The sequence below is a fragment of the Urocampus carinirostris genome, chromosome 3, assembly GCF_059441175.1.
Source record: "Urocampus carinirostris isolate Australia breed hairy pipefish chromosome 3, RoL_Ucar_1.0, whole genome shotgun sequence".
Lineage (NCBI taxonomy): Eukaryota > Metazoa > Chordata > Actinopteri > Syngnathiformes > Syngnathidae > Urocampus > Urocampus carinirostris.
This window is the reverse complement of record NC_142351.1, coordinates 54,320,375-54,340,087: the sequence shown is the minus strand read 5'-3', so window position 1 is coordinate 54,340,087 and position 19,713 is coordinate 54,320,375. Positions and strand designations below refer to the sequence as shown.

The 19,713-nt window shown below is 38.6% G+C and overlaps 2 protein-coding genes across 6 annotated transcripts in view; one reads left to right on the top strand and one right to left on the bottom strand.

Annotated features, from left to right (window-relative positions):
• The window catches only part of mtrf1 (mitochondrial translational release factor 1), a 155,181-nt gene extending 148,834 nt beyond the window's left edge, over positions 1 to 6,347 (bottom strand). Inside the window, exons 1-7 of the mRNA XM_088332557.1 lie at positions 5,896 to 6,347; positions 4,469 to 4,560; positions 4,293 to 4,374; positions 2,443 to 2,550; positions 2,198 to 2,370; positions 1,072 to 1,189; positions 866 to 1,002 (exon numbers count right to left, since the gene is read on the bottom strand). Of these exons, the coding sequence (XP_088188683.1) occupies positions 866 to 1,002; positions 1,072 to 1,189; positions 2,198 to 2,370; positions 2,443 to 2,550; positions 4,293 to 4,374; positions 4,469 to 4,560; positions 5,896 to 6,283 (1,098 nt within the window). The 5' untranslated portion in view covers positions 6,284 to 6,347. The remainder of the gene's footprint in view (positions 1 to 865; positions 1,003 to 1,071; positions 1,190 to 2,197; positions 2,371 to 2,442; positions 2,551 to 4,292; positions 4,375 to 4,468; positions 4,561 to 5,895) is intronic.
• ccdc122 (coiled-coil domain containing 122) lies at positions 5,285 to 10,971 on the top strand. Of its 5 annotated transcripts, XR_015850095.1 has the most exons (7): positions 6,417 to 6,529; positions 6,808 to 6,896; positions 7,029 to 7,421; positions 7,491 to 7,607; positions 8,087 to 8,160; positions 10,238 to 10,470; positions 10,547 to 10,971. XR_015850095.1 is itself a non-coding variant. In XM_088332555.1 (6 exons), the coding sequence occupies exons 1-6, from the start codon at positions 5,472 to 5,474 to the stop codon at positions 10,326 to 10,328; spliced, it is 771 nt and encodes a 256-aa protein (XP_088188681.1). In that variant the 5' UTR covers positions 5,285 to 5,471; the 3' UTR covers positions 10,329 to 10,971. The 5 variants fall into 5 exon arrangements, 4 of the variants coding, with proteins under 4 accessions (XP_088188681.1, XP_088188679.1, XP_088188682.1 ...); XM_088332555.1 differs by lacking the exon at positions 6,417 to 6,529 and adding an exon at positions 5,285 to 5,478 and having other exon boundaries at positions 10,238 to 10,971; XM_088332553.1 differs by having other exon boundaries at positions 10,238 to 10,971.
• The last annotated feature ends 8,742 nt before the right edge of the window (positions 10,972 to 19,713 follow it).

Genomic DNA, 19,713 nt, shown 5'->3' with positions numbered 1-19,713 from the left:
ATTAAAAAAAACTTCAGAGATTACATCAGAATAACGGGGCAATGACATAGGCCGCAAGATATTTCCAAATTAAAAGTAAAGAAATAAAATACAAATTTGTGTATACATAGACACTATATCTGCATTTTCTCACAGACTGATGTGTTTGTTTAGGGTGGTGATGACCCTGTCTATGAGCTTGTTGGTCTTTGTTTTACGGTTCCTGTAGCATTTGCCAGAAAGCACCAGGTTAAAGAAGTAGTGGCCAGGATGAGAAGAGTCATTTATGTTGTCGGCTCTTCTGTGGCAATCTCCTCCAGATTGGGCAGAGAGCAGCCGATGACTTTCTGGGCTGTATTTATGACTCTCTGAGAGTTGTTTTTTTTGTCTGCAGCCGTGCTCGCAGCAAACCACACCATAATGCATTATAATGAAATGAAATGAAATGAAATGAAATGATCTGCATTTATATAGCGCTTTTCAAGTCAATGACTTCCCAAAGCGCTTTACAATGTGCTCCACATTTCCCAATAGCGGCCTTGCAGCCATGTAAGGCGCTAACCTGCTTATTGGGGGTATTAGGGGTTCAGTGTCTTACCCAAGGACACTTCGACATGTAACACGGACAAGCCGGGATTCGAACTGGGATCCCTTGATCCCAAGACGAGCGCTCTACCTCCTGAGCCACTGCCGCCCCATTATACCAGTATGCTTTTTTGAAAGAGTTCCTCTGTTAACCTTTTTAGGATTTTGGCTTAACTAGCATTGTTTTTAAACCTAAGCACGTTTTTATATTTAAATTTACAGTTCAGGTAAATTTATTTCATTCATGTGTTTGGGTTTGAAATTTGGTGTAATTACTTTTTCTCTTTAAGAGTCATCATACCTGCTGCTTACGTGCCAAATTATTCTGCTCTGTCTTTTTAACAATCACACTTTGGTAAAGGCGAGCTTTCAGCATGCGCATGGCGGTTTCCTTGTTCTGCAGTTGAGAGCGTGTCTGTTGACATTCTGCAGTGATACCTAAGGGAATGAAACATTGTTATTACAACAGGAATGAGTCAAAATCCGGAGAGGTTTGACATGTCATACCAGAGGGAAGATGAACAATCCGCACTGCACTATCAGTCGTGTTGACACTTTGGCCCCCAGCACCTCGGGATCTGAACGTGTCAACTCGCAGATCTTTAGGGTCAATATTGACGTCCACCTAGAACACGTGTTAGTTTTGATCAGAATCCACATTTGTTTTTTTCAAACGCAAATCAGATTGCAGATCCCACTCACACAAAAGAACAGTGAGGATAATAAAGTCACATTGCACAGAACCATCCAATAGTGTTTTCATTCAATTTAATTTGGGAATTTACTAATATATTCAATCGCACGGATAATGTTTTAACAACTGCCTTGTCATCGAGAAAACATGCTTGAGAAAAAAATAATATAAGTATGACCTGAGGAGAAAACCCAGCACAAAAATAAAATGTGCATTACTATTAGTGGTTTGAAATCATGGAATGATCATGATGAAGAAACTTTATTAAAAAGCAAAGTTCCCAAAATAATTTAAATGAAAATTGAAATTTTGATTATGAATTGTAATCTGGTTATCAGTCATGTGTGAGGTTTAAGTAGTCTTCTTATTTTCCTAATTCAGTATAAAAATGGTGGGATTGAATAAGCATGAACTTCAGCCCATGCATTTGGGGTTTTTGTTTTCCTTAGTGATTATGCTGCCTTTTTCATGGTTGTCACTGATTGATCAAAATGAATTGCATTTTACTTATTAATAAAAAAAAAAAGTATAGCACTTTTCAGGCAACAAATTGAAGCTCAAAGTGCTGTATAAAAACATTCAATGTACAATTTGAAAATTAAATCCCGTCATTTTCCCCGGCCCATCAACCTGAATGGCCAAATACACAGAAACACACACAAGGGTTTAAAATAAATAAATAATAACAAAATAAATACAATTATGGCAAGACACAGACTAACAATGTGAAGAAAGAATTCTGAGGGAGGCTCATCTCTCTCTTTCTCGACTTTCAGGTCAGATGATTAAGAGCTCTGTTTTGCCCTGGTTGAGCGGTAGGAGGTTCTCTGCCAACCATGACTTCTATCTAAAATGCATTTCAAATGCTTATCAACAGGACTTGTGTCATCAAGGGACACGGCAATGTACAGTTGGGTGTCAGAGGCATTAAGGAGTTACCTCAGCAGGTTGGGGGAGAATGATGACCGTCATGGTTCCGGTGTGGATGCGCTGCATCCTCGAGGAAAGGCCCACCTCAGGAATTCTCTGCACACGGTGTGTTCCCCCCTCGTGCTTCAAATGCCTGTAAACATGCTCTCCGGCTATCCGCACGGCAGCGTGATGCAAACCACCTGAGAAGGACCAAAGGAAAAACTGAGTTTCCTGTGTATCTCTACATGAATAACACTTAAAATTATACAAACCATATTCTGCAGGAGTGTAGTTCAATATTTCAAAATCCCAATTCTTGTATGCGGCGAAACCCTGATACATGTCAAACATTTCTCTGGTAAATTGCTGACATATATCACCTAAAAAGCACACAAAATCTCAACAAAGGAATCCTCTGTAGTTTCTACTCAATAGAACGTCACATATGTTTAGGTATTGTCATAATTTTGAAATGTGTAACTGCCTGTATTTGGTTATTATTTGATAATTTCTAAATGTATAACTTCTACATGTATGGAGTAGTAATTATATTACTTCAATTGTTATTTGCTATTTTATCTTCAGAAGTGACCTTAAGCGTTAATGTTGGGTCTATCACCCTTACTTCTTTGAGTGGAATAAACAATTACAGACAGGAAAAAGTCAATTTTGGCTCATGATGAGATGTAATCAGTTTAAGAATGCCAGCACAGAAGATCATGTTAAGTAAAGTCCAGCTTTTGTGTCTGTAAAAAATAAAATAGTTCCCTCAGACAAATGTTAAGTGGTTTGAGTAAGATTCCCCCAAAGATGATGACGCTATCAGCAGTAGAACAGTGCTCTGAATGATGAACAATAAATATTTAACCACAGTGGCTTGCGAAAGTATTTGGCTCCCTTGAACTTTGTGACCTTTTGCCACATTTCAGACTTCAAACATAAAGATATAAACCTGTAATTTCTTGAGAAGACTCAACAATAAGTGGGACACAATCATGAAGTGGAACACACTTTATTGGATATTTTAAACTGTTTTAACAAATAAAAAACGAAAAAGTGGGTGTGCAAAATTATTCAGCCCCATCGAGTTAATACTTTGTAGCACCACATTTTGCTGCGATTACAGCTTCAAGTCGTTGGGGTATGTCTCTCTCACTTTTGCACATCGAGAAACTGATATTTTTGCCCATTCCTCCTTGCAAAAAAGCTCAAGCTTAGTGAGGTTGGATTGAAAGCGTTTGTGAACAGCAGTTTTTAGTTGTTTCCACAGATTTTCAATTAGATTGAGGTCTGGACTTTGACTTGGCCATTCCAACACCTTAATATGTTTTTTGGTGAACCATTCTATTGTAGCTTTTGCTGTATGTTTTGGACCATTGTCTTGTTGGAAGAGTAATCTCCATCGCAGTCTCAGGTCTTTTGCGGACTCCATCAGGTTTTCTTCCAGAATGGTCCTGTCTTTGGCTCCATCCATCTTGCCATCAATTTTAACCCTCTTCCCTGTCTCTGCTGAAGAAAAAGCAGGCCTAGACCTTAATGCTGCCACCACCATGTTTGAATGCGGGAATGGTGTGTTGAGGGTGGTGAGCTGTGCTGCGTTTATGCCAAACATAACGTCATGCATTGTTGCCAAATTTTTTTATTTTGGTCTCATCTGACCAGAGCACCTTCTTCCACATGTTTGGTGTGTCTCCCAGGTGATAACTTCTGGACAGAGTTTGCTGCACTGAAAGTAACTGGGCTGAAAAATTTGGCACACACACTTTTTCGTTTTTTATCTGATAAAAAAAGTATCCAATAACATGTGTTCCACTTCATGACCGTGTCCCACTTATTGTTGATGCTTCACAAGAAATTACAGTCTTATATCTTGATGTTTGATGTCTGAAATGTGGCAAAAGGTCACAAAGTTCGAGGGGGCCAAACAGTTTTGCAAGCCACTGTAGATGAGGTCATGTGAAATGTAGTGAAAAGTAGGCAGTTGAGCAGGCATTTTGAAATGTTTATGCATGCATTTTAGATCAATATTAAAAAATAACTCAATTGTTTCTCTCAAGTGTGTTTGTGTTTTCGGTACAACTATAACTGATAGGTATTTAAAAAAAAATAAAAATAAACAAACCGCCCGTTGTCCGTCCGGAAACAAGTTCCAGCAGAACGTTACATAAATCCAGAGGATCACTCGGCAAAAGAGCTTTGATTAACTGGGAGGAAGAAAAATAGACATTGACAACCTACACCGCTGTTATCAGCAAATGAAATCTCTCAAATATGACCAATATTTCTTGCACATCTTACCTCTTTCTTTAAGACTGAAATCCTTTCTGCGATGAGAGCTTCCTCTTCTTTTAGGAGCTGAGCAAACTGATCATCTTCATCTTTGGAACCAGCTACGGACAAGCAAAAAATTGCCATCATGACAACAAATCAGTGATTTTCAAATGTTCAGATGTTCCCTGGGGTATGTAAAGGCCCTACAGGGTGTATGCAAGGTTTTAAAAGAAGTAGAATCCATCATTTCCAAGATCCAGGATACAATTTTTTACAAGCAGTTACTAAACAACATTATTATTTCAGAAAGATTGTGCATAGAATGAATCTAATTAGGCTGCACTTTAAAAAAAAATAGTATGTCGAAATGTTTTATTTTGTTTTTTAACTGTAATAATTCACCACCAGAGGTCACTGTAGCTTCTAATGGAGCGGACCCACTATGGAAGCCTGAAGACAAAATTCTTAAACCTACGGTACTTCAATATTTTCTTGCGTGGTTGAGGATTCATTTTAGCCAGCGAAAGGGTGCGAAAGCTGGTGTTTATTCCCACAACTAATAACAGATGATCAAGGGAGCTGTATACACCCGGAACAGCTGAAAAGAGCCATTAGCTGGAGTTGGTCGGGGTTAGCTAGCTTTGCAGCTAGAAGAGAAAGCTATTAAAAAGAGCAATGAGATTGTATTTGTTAAGCATCAGGACCATAATGACAGAACTCAGTGGCGTTCACTCGCATGGCGAGCAGAGGAAGTCGAGTGCCACACAATGACTAAGAAAGCTTTATTCAAACATAATCGGCGGGAGTCAGGTCAAGTCATGTTTATTTGTACAGCCTCAAAGGGCTGCACAGACCACCGATTATTGGAAACCACAGACTATTATTACACCACCCCCTGATCCAAACCCTACATGGGGCAAGGAAAAAGTCAGAAACCTTAACATGAGGAAAATGAAGAAACCGAAAGAAACAGTGGAAAATAAGACAAATTCCTGAATCACGGGACTCTGCGACCAACACATGCAGGGCTATGGAAGGTAAGTCATTAAGTGATAAAAAGCATCATCGGGACAAGCTACTTCCACAAAAATTGTCATTCAGGCTTCCATATTTGTAAAATTCCTTTTACAAGTGTTCCAAGTTGTATAATATACACATTTCAAAACTTACAATTCTTGAAAATAATGTATATGAGAGAGCACATGTGTCTTATTGAAATGAATAAAGTTTTCTACACCACCGGCGCTAACTGTGTGAAACACACTTGGGCTTTAAAGCTTAAAGTTGTGTTGTTAATTTAAATTCAAGAAAGGTAATTATCATTGGTGGATATATATTTTTAAAATCGCAAATTCTAAGTTTTAACAGCCCTTAACAAAATCGCTTTTTAAGGGTCCTTGTCTGGAAAAAATGTTTATATATATATATATATATATTCCATAAAATCTACTTACAATGCAAAACGGACTGGACTTCGTCAAAATCTTTCAGCGCCTGCTCAATACTGTAGAAGACATTCGCCAATGGCAGCATCTCGGTGTATTTCTTCACCATTGCTTTCCTGTCAGCTTCACTCAAGTTTGACCGTTGCAATTTCTGACTGAGAACTTTGTGACTGTCCATGATCTGCTGAATATGCTTTTGAACTGATTCATTTTCATACAATTGTCGCACGTCGCTGTGACTGAGGTTTCTTGTCGCAAATATTGCACTACGGCGTTGTGCCAGTGCACGATTTGTACCAGTTTCTCCTGAGTGTGTCTTCCACAATGATCGTTTTATGTTTTTGTAAACTATACGGGGAAATAATGAACGCAAGCAGCACAAACCAAGAGGGAACATTTGAAGAGCTACCCGAAAACGGCAAGAAAAAAGAAAACAGTGACTGTTCGAACAGGGCGTAATAACAGACTTGAACCGACTTGTAACCCGGAAGTAATTTTTGTTACGACGCCATACAATGAACCTTGGGATTTGTTGTTCTACCGCGAATATTCTTGTCACTCTCTTTTTTTGTGTAGTGTTTTCTGAAAAGGGTCTGCGAGTCCTAGCTAATGATAAACATGTCTGTTTCCCCCTCCTCTACTGGTAGGTCTTCAAAATGAAGTTGAGGTTTTTATAATTCTACATCTATATAATTTCCCCCACCTGCTAAAAAAAAAAACACTTTTCGGTCTTAATGTCAATATCTAGCGTTGGTACTGTGCAGTACTCCTTTTACGTTGTAGTTTAGCCAAATATCACGTATGATATTGAAATTAACTATACATTTTACACAAAATTTATACATTTTATTTTATGAGGAATGTGATTTTAATATGTTTTTTTTCTCAATTAACCCTAAAGACCTCTGGTTATTTTGTCAGTAGGCCAAGCCTTGGAAAATATCAGCCAACATGAAAGTACCGAAATAGAAATCCTTCAAAAAGAAGAGGAGAAACTCCGTGCTCTACAGGTTCACTTTGATTTTTCACAATACTTTTGATTTCCTTCTATATTTATTTACCTAACCATATGAAATAAAAACAATTTGGATGATAGTATACAACATTTCTGGATGAACCCAAGCAGTCAATTGTTTTGATAGGTGACTTTATCAGATTTGGAGAAGAACAACGACGAGGCTGAGAAAAAGCTGCGACAAACGATGAGAGACCTTTTTTTCGTCGATGACGACATGATACTTTTAGAGAAGCAAGTGCAGACTGGACTTGACCACGGTGCTTCCATCACGGTGGAAAAGGCAAGGCTCCTGGAACAAATAAGTGAAGAGGAAGAGAGGGCCTCTGCGGCGCGGACTCAGTTTGACATTTATCGGAAGAAGATAGAGGACCACAGGCAATCAGTCTTGCTCACAGTCAGCCAGACTGACGTTTCCATCGAGCAAAAGAGGACACTAGTCCAGAAACTGACGAAGGACAAAGAGGAACTGGAGAAGGATTTAAAAAAACAACATGGAATAAATGCTCAGTTGGCTAAAGTAAATTTATTAACACTGTAGTTTTGACATCTATTTTGTCTTACCCACAGACTGGCTTTTGTTTAACAGAGAGAAATTGATGCTCTGCAAGGGCAGATTGTGGAGATAACGGGAAAAATAGCGCAAACGAGGGAACATCTTAAAAAGGAAACAGAGACCCACGCCCTGATAAAGCAAGACATTGAAGTAAGCATGAACATTCAAGGCTTCTTTATACAAAGTATTTCATGTAAAGCTGCGGTCAATCATGGACAATCCATCGCATCCACTACACAGCATTATCTCCAGACAGAAGAGCAGTTTCAGCGACAGACTGCTGTCACTGTCTTGTACTACGGACAGACTGAAGAGATCTTTTCTTCCTCATGCCATGAGGCTCTTTAACTCTACCCGGCAGAGCAAAAGCCCACAGTAAACCACACCACCTACATTGCATATTACCGAATCTTATTGCAATATGTATTCTGTGTAGCACTATTTAGTTATTCTATATAACACGCTGCAGTGGGCATTGCATGTCACACTGGGTATTTGTATATTGTATTCTTTTTGCATTATTATTGTATTGTTCTCAGCTCAGGGATGCTGCTGGAAATGTGAATTTCCCTTCGGGGATGAATAAAGTATCTATCTATCTATCTATCTTATCTATCTATTTTTCTTAGGTGCAAGCCAAGCACTTTGAAGCCATCCAAAATCATCTTCAATACCAAATCAGCAAAACCAAAGCGGCCCACAGGTAAAAATAAAAACTATTCCATTTTTTTCTTAAAGTCTATACTGTATTAGTGGCGAGTAAGCAACCGCAATTCCCAGCCCGAGTTTTAAGTATTGCTTTTAAAAAAGGTTGAATTATTGTGTGCTTAAATTGACAGTATAACAGTTTTCTTATCATGTGTGGCCACTGGCTCAGGGGGTGTTGCACGTTATTCATTTTGTTCAATTATTTATGTTGTATTATTTTATATCACTTTATTTCTAACTTGTTTAAAGAGACATTGTGTAATACTTAGTGCCTCTCAGTATTAATTTTACCTCTGAAAAGTGATGGGTCACGGGGGCTCGCATGCTCAAAAATCTATGGGTCCCAACAGAGATCTCTGGGTCCCCAAAATTTTGTATTATCGGGGTTGAAAATTTAAATTGGCGACAAATATATAATATAAATCTATTCATTCATTCAGTTTTAATCATCACAGTTTATTGGTAATACAAATCAGTTATCACCTCAAGATTTTTCAGTTCACACCAATATTGTACATTATACAAAATAATATTGCTGAAATAATGATATTAATCTATATTTTCATTCAGTTTTAAACATCACAGTTAATTGGTAATACAAAGCAGTTATCACTTCAGATTTTTCAGTTCACAATATTGTACATTATACAAAATAATATTGCTGAAATATTAATCTTTATATTCATGCAGTTTTAATCATCAGTTATTGGTAATACAAAGCAGTTATCACTTCAGATTTTTCAGTTCATATATTCTTTGTGGTTTGCTGTCCCGTCACAGTTGTAATGTCCAATCCATTATCATCCTCCTCAGAGCGTAACCAGGAATATAATTTAGTCCATTTTGGGAGAAAAGTCCTTATCTTGCTAGGAGTATTTTTTGTTTATTTTTTTTTGTCGAATCATTCGCTTCAACACACGTGTTTTCCTGCCCCCGCGATCTTCCGAAGAATTTCTACGCCGTTTTTTCGTGCCGGAATTATTGCCGTTGTTATCAGTTTCTGCATTATGTTTCGACTTATTATTGACACTGAAGAAATTACCGATTTTGTGTTGATTTTCACCTAATACAGTTTTTTCGGAGGCATACTTAGCTTTCACCTTCCCTCGACGACAAGCACCACAACAATGACGTAATCTCAAAGCAACGAGATCTCGTTTGCCGAGATCGGCGTGCAGATGAAAATTTGACCCGAGAGACCAAAACAACAATGGCGGATCTGCCTGACGAAAAGTTTGGAGTGCGGTCTATCTTTGTTTAAAAAAAAAAAAGTAATTGGATAATAATGACAATTTTGTGTCCAAAAAGTTGCGTCCTGGGGACGCACGTTGATTTGACACTATGCGTCCCCAGCAAAAATGATGCGTCTAGGACGCAAGGACACGGGCAAACGAGAACACTGCCTCTTAGGGATACAAAACAACTTTCATCCAGTAAATAAAAACTTTGATTTGAATACTAGACAAAAATACATGAACTATCATACCAATGTTAATTTCTATAATTTAAAAAATCATAGGTCGAGAAATTTGTATTTCTTTTACACAATGGAATCCCCACATAGGTCGCCGCCATATTTGTCCGGCATCCTGTCGCATGCTGTGCTCTGTGGCACTGGCCCTCGCTCGCACAGTCTAATATTACACACTGGGACTTTAAATACATTTTTGAATCTTTTATTCTTAGAAAAAAATACTTAAAATAAGCAAGCATTATTGACTGTTCTAAATAAAAAAAAAAAAAGTAAATAATTGTATTTTTACTTTATTTGATATTTCTCTGTACCACATTATGACCAGATAAATAGTGTATTAAACAAAACAAAATGTAATCTGTTCCCACCTACTGATATGGATGAATGTTTCAGTTACCTGGCTAATCAATAGAAGAAAGCATACATACTAAATATTGAACACTGAACAATGGCATGTTTTTTAAAAAAGATAAAATTGGGCAATTTGTGCACCGGCACATTGGATGAAAAACAGGTCTGTATAATTATGGGTTTTTGCTAACTGTGATTTCGGATGTATTCCCTAATTATATGGTTCTGGATTGTCATTTTACTGCAGGCAAATATCCAGAGACATCCATCTCATGGAGCAACGAAAAGCTCTGCTTCAAATGCAACTGGAATCAACACCTGACTCAGGTCATTTCTAAATCAATGTAGACAGTATGTTTTTGATGTCATTAATTTAAAGGCTGCTACCAGCCCAAGCCAGCAGAGGTCAGCAGTGTCACAATAATACACCATCTCATCCAGTCCTAGCCGAGACGTGACTATTCAATATTCCTCGTTCGGGTACTAGAAAAAAAGGTTTACATATATTTGACTCTTTGGTAGCTTATTTTTCTGTAAGTGGTTATTTTTTCACCAGAGAAACCATCGACTGTTTTTTCACCCGATGTAAATGGTGTATCAAATCATCCCGACCAGGATTGTCCGAACAAAAGCTTCAACCGTCGATATGATTCGGTACACACTGTTCCAGCTTCCGCCTCAGTGGCTTGCCTGATGAAGGGCAAAGTGACAGTCCCGTCGCTGACTCACAAGGGCGAGACTGTGCATCGGAACCATATCTCTAAAATAAATATCAATAAACATTAGGTACCGTTTCTTTACATAATAATGCATTGTGTTGTTAACAGTTTTTGTATTTTGGAGAATGGTTAATACTCAGTGATTTTGTGCTGTAAAAGTATTTTGAATTCACATGTTTTAGTGGTAAAGAAATTCAGTTGTGGAAACATTATTAATGTGACACTTTCAATAATGACCATTATTATCTCCGTCAAAGCAAAGATTTTGAAACTACAGATAATATGCAGACCTATGTGATGTTGTGGCATCATTGCATGCGACGTGCAGCATTAATAGTACAATAATTTCGCCGCATACTAGTAGAGTAAAAACAAACACTACTTTTGAATCATGCACAAACGTTTAGGAAGAGCATTTCCTCATTGGTGCATTGCTGGAGACCATCTAGCTGGTGTGGGGTGATTGCTGTAGTGCACCGCTGCCCTCGTTAAAGCACTCAGCTCTGACGGCACTCTCGACTCCATCCTGTGAACACAACAAAGGCCCAACCTGCCTTTTGCACAAGCAGTCTAATCCGGCACACCTTTTACACGAAAGGCGCACTAGTGATTAAATAAAGCAAAGTGACGCTTTGTTGTTTGAAAACAAGAACTTAAGTCAGGAGTTCCTGCTCTAAGGTACGTTTGTAGATCTAAAAATAACATTAGCTACCTTTTCGCCTAGACCTGGCTCTTTCAGTCCCCTCATTTCATTCTTTCTGTGTAAACGACTACTTCAACGTTTCATACCACATCAAACACCTGAAGAGATCCTGTTTTCTTCATTATTGCACATCGCCCCACACTACCCCTCCTTTAACCATTTTTAATCCGTAGAAGATTGTCCTGTATTTGTTTTTGTCCAGACTGGATTACTGTAAAACACTTTGGTACCCCAGGAAAGTGTCCTAAAAAGATCTGATTAATCCACACCCCTGCAGTCAGTAAATCTCAACAATGCCCCAGGATCTGTTTTCCAATCATGTCCAAAATTACACAACACCAATCTTTATCACTCATGAGAGCTACTTCAAATAAATCCTTGCCCACAAAAACACTCCCAAAAGATAGTATGTGATTCTTCAAAGTGAAAGTGTGTAATAACGTATTTCACTCCATCATTGAATGCAGCTGAAACATGTGCATTCCAAGAATTCACACAATACTTCTCTTTTTTTTTCCTTCTTTCTTTTCAATCATGGTAAAACAGACATCACATCACAAAATGAACAAATCACCTGAAAAGAAAAAAGGGATTATGGGTTGAAGCCAAAGGCATGTAAGAGATCTGTTGCTGAAATAACTTTGGATGCTTCTTCTGAAATCAAATCCCAAAAGTATTCATCACAGTCAGCCAAACCGGCAAGCTAATTTCCAAATTTTCTCTTGTGTGAGCAAAGAAGCATTTAAACGAACTACAGGAAATGAAAACCTATGTGAATTCCTGTAACGGAGGACAAAGGACCAAGTGAGCTAGATTTACTTGAGCTGCCATGAAGAGCAGCAAGCTGAAGTTGGTCAGAGATGGAATGGGCTGTAGTCAACTCCTTAGCTTTAGGTGTTAGTGGGAAAAAAAGTTCGTGATTAAAAACCAGAAATTGTAAAGCGAGAGACCCTGAATCGTAGAACTCATTGAAAAGAGGAAGCTAGCTAACAGCTAACAATCACACTCTGCATCATTTCGATGGCTAACGTAAGTGGTTAGCGAGGAAAGCTAGTAAAAAAAAAAGGTAATAAAAGCTTACAAGAGCAAAGAAGAAGACAAATAGTAGTGGATAAAAATCATATGTGTGTAACTTAATCGGCTAATTTAGAGCTAAAAGAACCTCCGGGGACAAGATAAGGCTTGTCATTTGGCATCTGTAGTTGGAAGATGGCGGCAAAACATGTCAACGTCTCAAGCCATGTACTATAAAAACAAATCTTTAAGTTTACAAACATGTTTATGTTGGTTATTTGTTTTAGCTCATTATCTACATCAATTGTGTGTGTGTATTTTTTAACTAATTTAGTGATCTTTATAATACACACGGAGCCCTCAACCGTGAATTTTTCCATTCATTCGGAATGAGCTTTTTTTTCAAGCCAACTGACACCTTAACTCCACAATGCGTCCAAGCATTTGTTGCTAAGAAATGACATTAGTTTTAGAAGGTTGATCATTTTGCCTCACTGAGGTCGTACATTTTTAGCAGTGAATGAGACATGTTTCGATTCTGCGCAACATGAACATGATGAAACATTCATGAAAGAAAGTACCGTAAGAATGGAACAATACTCCAACAGGCACTTTAATAGCGATGAGTTGATCCATTGGCAGAATTTGTGGAGGCAGCCAAACTGCAGGGCAAGATAAATGATGGTGTGTGTAATAAATTCCAGAGCCCCGTTGTGTGCCGAAGCATATTTACTACCAAGCTTGGCTTTGCAGCGGAGGTGTAAAATAACAGCTGATGCACCATGGGAGCTTTTGTTTGCCTTTGTTTGGCCCTGTCTTTGACCTGCTTTGTTACAACATACACAAGATTCAAGGAGGATCTGTTTTTTGAGGAGATTTCAGAATCTGAAATTATTTTATTTTCAGTTGATATTGCTTGAATTCCAATTTAAAGCCCCCGTTAACTTTCCTTTTTTGACACTCTGCACGCGGATTTATGGCAGGCTTGCTGAGGAATCTGATTGACAAAATTATTGCGATATCCCATATCAGGAGCTAATATTTATCTATTTTTTACAATACAGTTAATCCATTCTATAACCACCCATATTCAGTCATTTTATGCAAAGTAGGAACAGTATGTATTCACAGTTAAAGTATACGTACTATACCACAACACAATTTTCTTCAGATTACTTGTGCACATTGTGCTTCGGAATAATACAGTAAGGCACTGTTGTCAAAGTCAAGGCCCGTGGGCCACATCCGGCCCCTGAGAGGGTTTTCCTTGGCCCCTGAGAATATTTTGATTCATTATTTTATCACACGCCAGCAATCGTGAATTTGTTTTCATTCTTTTATTGTAGTTTAGTGACTGATTAAAAAAACTTGCCATTGTTTCTTTCTTTGAAATTATTTAAACTCACTTTCGCTAAAATATTAAATGTAGGCCACTCATTGTGCCTTAAAAATAGCAGGTTCTTTCATTTAATGCTTATGCAATGGGAATATTTACCTCAAGAAAATTTGTCTTTAGTGCCTGGTGAAGATTAAACATTACAAACAGAGCCATAAGAAACCTTTGCTTCATTTATCTGATCATATTGAAATATATATTTGTTAGCTATTCAGCAGGTTAAATTAGGTTCACTCGACTTATTTTTGTCATTTTGAAAACATTTTAACATTCCATCCGTCTGGCCCTCGGCTTGTAGCTTAATCTTTTTATTTGAGCATTCCATAAGTTTGATTTTGTCTCTCTGCACTAAGGAATTCAATCTGAATATTATAGCAAAACTTTGCAGAAATATAATGATATTTTCTAGTGCGGTCAAACAGAAAAGTGGGACATGCAGTCCAGAAATTATGTGTCCTTACTTAAAGAGTTGTATAAACGTGGCAAACAATTCAGATTTTGTCTTGTACACTATACATGAATATCAGCCAAATGGCGTTTTATAAACCAATATATGTTCTGTTGTAATAATACCTACAATATTTTTATGCTGTCTGGGTATCGGCTCATATTTAATCCAGGCCTGCACCTGTTCTACCAGCAAGCGTGAGGGTGGGATGAGTCTTTGTGTGTTTCGCGTGCGTGTCAGCGTACACAGCCTGTAAATCCAGATTGAGCTGCCCTAGAACATCCTGTACTTTTGCAGATTTAAGGAAGAGTGATGATGATGATGATGGTGGTAGTGGGTGGACTGGGTGGGGGTTTGCCACTTTGCATCGCCCATATCTGATCTGACCTAAATACTGACTCAGCAAGTATTCAATTACTTTTGTTCTACTGAATGGTTCTGATTTAAAATCTCACTGACAACCTCCACAAGGTCCTAGGAAATCTGTAAACAACAATTACTTTAAATTGTTCTCCGAACAGTTTTTATGAATTGCACTTTCCAGACAATGTTTTGAGAGTATACCAAGCCGGAGCTAGTTTGTCTTTGGATTCTTGAATTTACATTACTTGATTAGGGAGCAAATATACTTTAAGGGAAAGTCAGTGTTGGTTTTAACCGTATGTGTCAAATTATACAGATGCAGAGCACGTGCAATTTCCCGACAAACAAGTCGAGCGTTTCTCTCGTGGACATGTCACAAAATGATGTCATGATGTTTCAAGGGCAGCAAGACATTTTATAGAAGCAGTCTGTATCATCTGGCAAGGCCTCACGTTGTGAAAATAGTCCATTCCTTTCAATAAAACAATATTAATTCAAATTATAAAATAAAACACATGCTCTATCTCATTCACATTCTTAAACTAATAGGAATCGGGGATAATGGATTACAGCCTGATAAGTGTAGTTCATTTTTTGTAGACAGATCGTTAAAAAATAGCTGTCGGGCCCAACAAAAGTACTTTTCTTTGGCTAATGCTCGCAGCAACATGCGATTAGGGATATTGGATCGTAGCCGTGCGACGGCAGTTCACTTTCTGGTGGACAGAATGGTAAAAAAAGACCCTCAAGCCCAACAAAAATTTGCTTTGTCGTCCCACTCTCGCGGCAATACGTGATCAGGTTTAATGGATCGTGGCTGTACGAGTGCAGTTCACTTTTTGGTAGACGGAACAGCAAAAAGAGCGATCGGGCCTGACAAAAATGCGTTTTGTGGGTCCCCAAATGCCTTAGAGTGCGACCAGGGGGGAACGGATCGGCAAAAACGAGCTTCCGGGCTCGATAAAATGTGCTCGGTCAGCCTCGCTCACGGCAATATTCAAACGGCGATAATGAATTGCAGCCGCACGAGTGCAGTTCACTTTTTCATGGACAGAACAAGAAAAGAGCAGCAAGGCCCGACAAAGATGCGCTTTGTCAGCCTCCGTTCGTAGCAATATGTGATCGGGGATAATGAATTGCACTCACAGCAATATGCGATTGGAAATACTTTTCAACTTGCAATGCACTAAGGTAGTAAAGTAACGCGGGATTGAAGTACTACTACTTGTTGCCACAAAAGACAGGTGATACCGAGTCATTTTGACAGGATGTAGTTCGAGCTTCTGAGAATGTGCTGGTATAAAACCTTTAAGACTCCACAGCTCACACACTGGAGGAGGTCAAGGTCAGAACATGTTGTGACAAACCCTCAGTTGGATCTAGTTCATAACATCACGAGTCTCATTTGATATTTTTGGCCGACCGCCGGATGAGAGCAAACAAATCGCTCGTTTTCTATCCGCGGTCTTCCTGACTGCGCAAGTGCAGAGATGACCTGGAAGAGAAGCCTCAACCTTGCCACCTCGAAAATAACTGGCCCCCACCCGGCCATCAGGGAGACCACTCGCCGAACAAAATCGAGTTAAAGTAACACGATAACATGCCTGACTTGTCGTGAAATTCTGAACTTAAATGGTATTTTAATTGTGCACCTACAGTTTTCGCCATGCGTACAGAATGTGCTCAATGTAAAATGTCTGAGATTAATTTCAGTTTCTGTCAATTTATACAATTTTATTGTATTTTATATGCATTTTTGCTCAAATATTTGAATATGTTTAAATTCAGAAATGTTTCATCTATCTTTTTATGCCTCCCTCAAGGAACTGTTTTTATATTAAAATATTATATATTGATGAAAATGATAAGCAAGAATACATGAGTTATCATATAAACATCTATTTTATGAAGTAATTGTCGGTCGAGAAATCTGCATTTATTTGACTGAACATGTTCTCACCTAAATGGAGTTGAAATCATTGTCAGCAATCTTGCTACTGTGGGTACCCAACATGAGGAAAAAGGGTGCGGTTTGGTCACTTTAAGTTTCCCTAGTTTGCGTTTTTCCTTGTGCTTTGTAGCACTTGTTTTCAGCTGCACTGAAGTGACATCCAGCGATCCAATACTACATAGTGCTCTTTCGTGTCATTTTCTTTGGCCTTTGTTTAAAAATCCCACAATTGTGGCCATGACCCATTATCCCTGGCCGACTGGCTGAAGGCAGGGGCTGACAAAGCGATTCATTATCCCCAAACTAGGATTGCTGATTAGTGTCATGCGTGGCAGCTCCTGTTTTCAGTTCTCTTTGAATAAAATGAACAACACACGTGCAGCCAATATTTGTGGTCGAGTATTGCGGAGAGCAGGAGCCAACACAAGACATGTTAAAAATGGGGAGTGGGGCTTCTTGGTGGGTTTTCGCATATCGCGGGAGGTTCTGGTCTCCATCAACCAATTTAAATGCGGGATTACAGTATTGAATGTGGACCACGACGCCACGTTTGCATTCGAGTGGTATCCAATGACTCCACTGACTCATCAACACTTCCTTGTAATTTGAGCTAAGACCACACAAGATCAATGTCTTGCTTGATGATTGTCACGCTCTGCTACTGTCTAAATACAAGATTCTCACTTTCTTTACCGTCATAGTCTGTGTTTTGGTGCTTCCAGTGGAATTATACTCTCTTATGGCTCAAATATATGATGTTACAAAGACTCTCTGGGAACATATAAGGGCACTCACAGCTTCCAAATCTTCGTCGCATTATTGTTTCACTCTCTATAAATTGTTTCTTCCTGGCTACTATACGTCACCTAATCAATCATCGCCGTCATGCCTTTAGTCCGGTAAATCCGGTATTTTATGCTCTCAACGTCATGGCACTTATGTTATTGTCTGGGTTGGGTAGGGTTACTTTAACTTGATTACTTTCAATTACTTTTGGATTACTCCAATACCAAATATGCTAATAAAAGACAACAGAATCAAAATATGAATAAAATTTACAAAATTTTGTGCAGGCTTGGGGAGTAACGGAATACATGGAACGGCAAAAATGATGTTGGCAAGCTGTTTGGATTTATTTTCATTTTGTTTCTGTCACATTTTTTGTCAGTTTTGCTGGAGATCAAAGCCAGGAGAGAAAGCTTACCGTGTGTTGTGAGTCATAATTTTATTCATATTTAGTTTATTTTGTCTTTTATAAGCATATTTGGAATTGGAGTAATCTGAAAGTAATTGAAAGTAATCAAGTTAAAGTAACCCTACCCAACCCTGGTTATTGTTCTATCAACATGTGCATATATGTATTGTGTTGTTTTACTTTCATGTTATGTTAGTTTGTGTCACAACATATTGTGCGTTGTCTTTCTTTCTTGTTATTGTTCAATTAGGGTTCCAACATACCTTGTGTTTTCCTTTCAAGTTTTTGTTGAGTTGCAGCAAATATATGCCATGGACTAATTGACATGGCACTCTTATTGTTGTTCAATCCATGTATGGGAATGTTTCTTGTGTTATTTTCCTTTCTTAAGTTGTCCTGTAAGAGTCAGTTGCTCCACTTTCATGTTTTGCTAATTTAGATCGAGTGTTTCAACATTGGGTAGCAGGGCTGCATACTTAGCCTGACTTGAGCCTGTGTTAGAGTAGTTTTGAGTCCTTTGAATTTGAACATTTTTGTAAACATAGTTTTGTGTCTGCACACTATCCAAGAATCCTTTTCTGTGAGTAATTCTTCTGAAAAAAATATCTTGTCTACATTCATGGGATCTGCTTCTCCAGCCACTCCAGAACCTGATGTGCCACTCAAAAGGACGATTCTAGATTCTAATGCTTGTTTTGCACGAAATACGATGCTGAGAAGTAAAGTGACGGACAAGGGATGGTGGGCGATAATCCCACATAATCCCACACTTATTCAAGCCAAGCGGGAATGGACAGAAGGGCTTTCCGGTGCTGCATTTTTAAAAGTGTAAACGTGCCTCCTGGATTATAGGGTGAAGGATTTTTTTAATTTTTTTATTATTTATTTAATGCAATTTTACCTTGCGTGTTGGCTTTTCACACTTATTTTTCATGTTTTTCTAAGTGGTAGGGCCCCAAATGCAGAGACGTTAGGACAAAAACGGTTTTGCAAAGTTTATTTACAACTCTGGAGCTGGCAGTGACGGCAAGGCGGTGTTCGAAATACCAGAGCAGGTAGCGAAGGCCGGGAGCTGGCTGGCCTGAACCAGCAAACCAGTATGACTGGAAACAGATCTGGGAAGACGAAGAACTACAGTTAAGTATTAACATGGAGAAAAGTTCGTGTTGAGCTTTGGTCCCTGGTAGCGATCAAAGGAACCGTTCAGGACGGAATTCACCAGCAGAATGCTACTCTGACAATAAACCCACGTCCACTTCTAGAAGGAAAACAAAGAGAGAGACGGAGAACCACATAACACAAACAAAACCTCACAAACATACAGTGGCTTGCAAAACTATTTGGCCCTCTTGAACTTTGTGACCTTCTGCCACATTTCAAACTTCAAACGTAAAGATATAAAACTGTAATTTATTTTGAAGCATCAACAATAAGTGGGACACGGTCATGAAGTGGAACATACGTTATTGGATATTCTAAACTTTTTTACCAGATAAAAAACGAAAAAGTGGGTGTGCCAAATTATTCAGCCCAGTTACTTTCAGTGCAGCAAACTCTGTCCGGAAGTTCAGTGAGTATCTCTGAATGATTCAATGTTGATCTAAATGACTAACGATGATAAATGGAATCCACCTGTGTGTAATCAAGTCTCTGTATAAATGTACCGGCAGGATGATAGTCTCAGAGGTCTGTTTAAAGCGCAGAGAGCTTCATAAGGAATGAGGAACACACGAGACAGGTCCAAGATACTGGTGTGGAGAAGTTTAAGCTGGATTTGGAAACAAAAAGATTTCCCAAGCTTTAAACATCCCAAGGAGCACTGTGCAAGCAATAATATTGAAATGGAAGGAGTATCAGACTACTGCAAATCTACCAAGATCAGGCCGTCCCCCCTAAACATTCATTTAAAATGTCCAATAAAGTGTGTTCCACTT

Excerpts from the sequence above, each read along its gene's own strand:
- ccdc122 (XM_088332553.1), top strand. The coding sequence starts at position 6,496 with ATGATAAACATGTCTGTTTCCCCCTCCTCTACTG. Across the intron at positions 6,530-6,807 it reads TGTTTCCCCCTCCTCTACTG|TAGGCCAAGCCTTGGAAAAT; the intron begins GTAGGTCTTCAA and ends TTATTTTGTCAG. Across the intron at positions 7,608-8,086 it reads TGATAAAGCAAGACATTGAA|GTGCAAGCCAAGCACTTTGA; the intron begins GTAAGCATGAAC and ends TATTTTTCTTAG.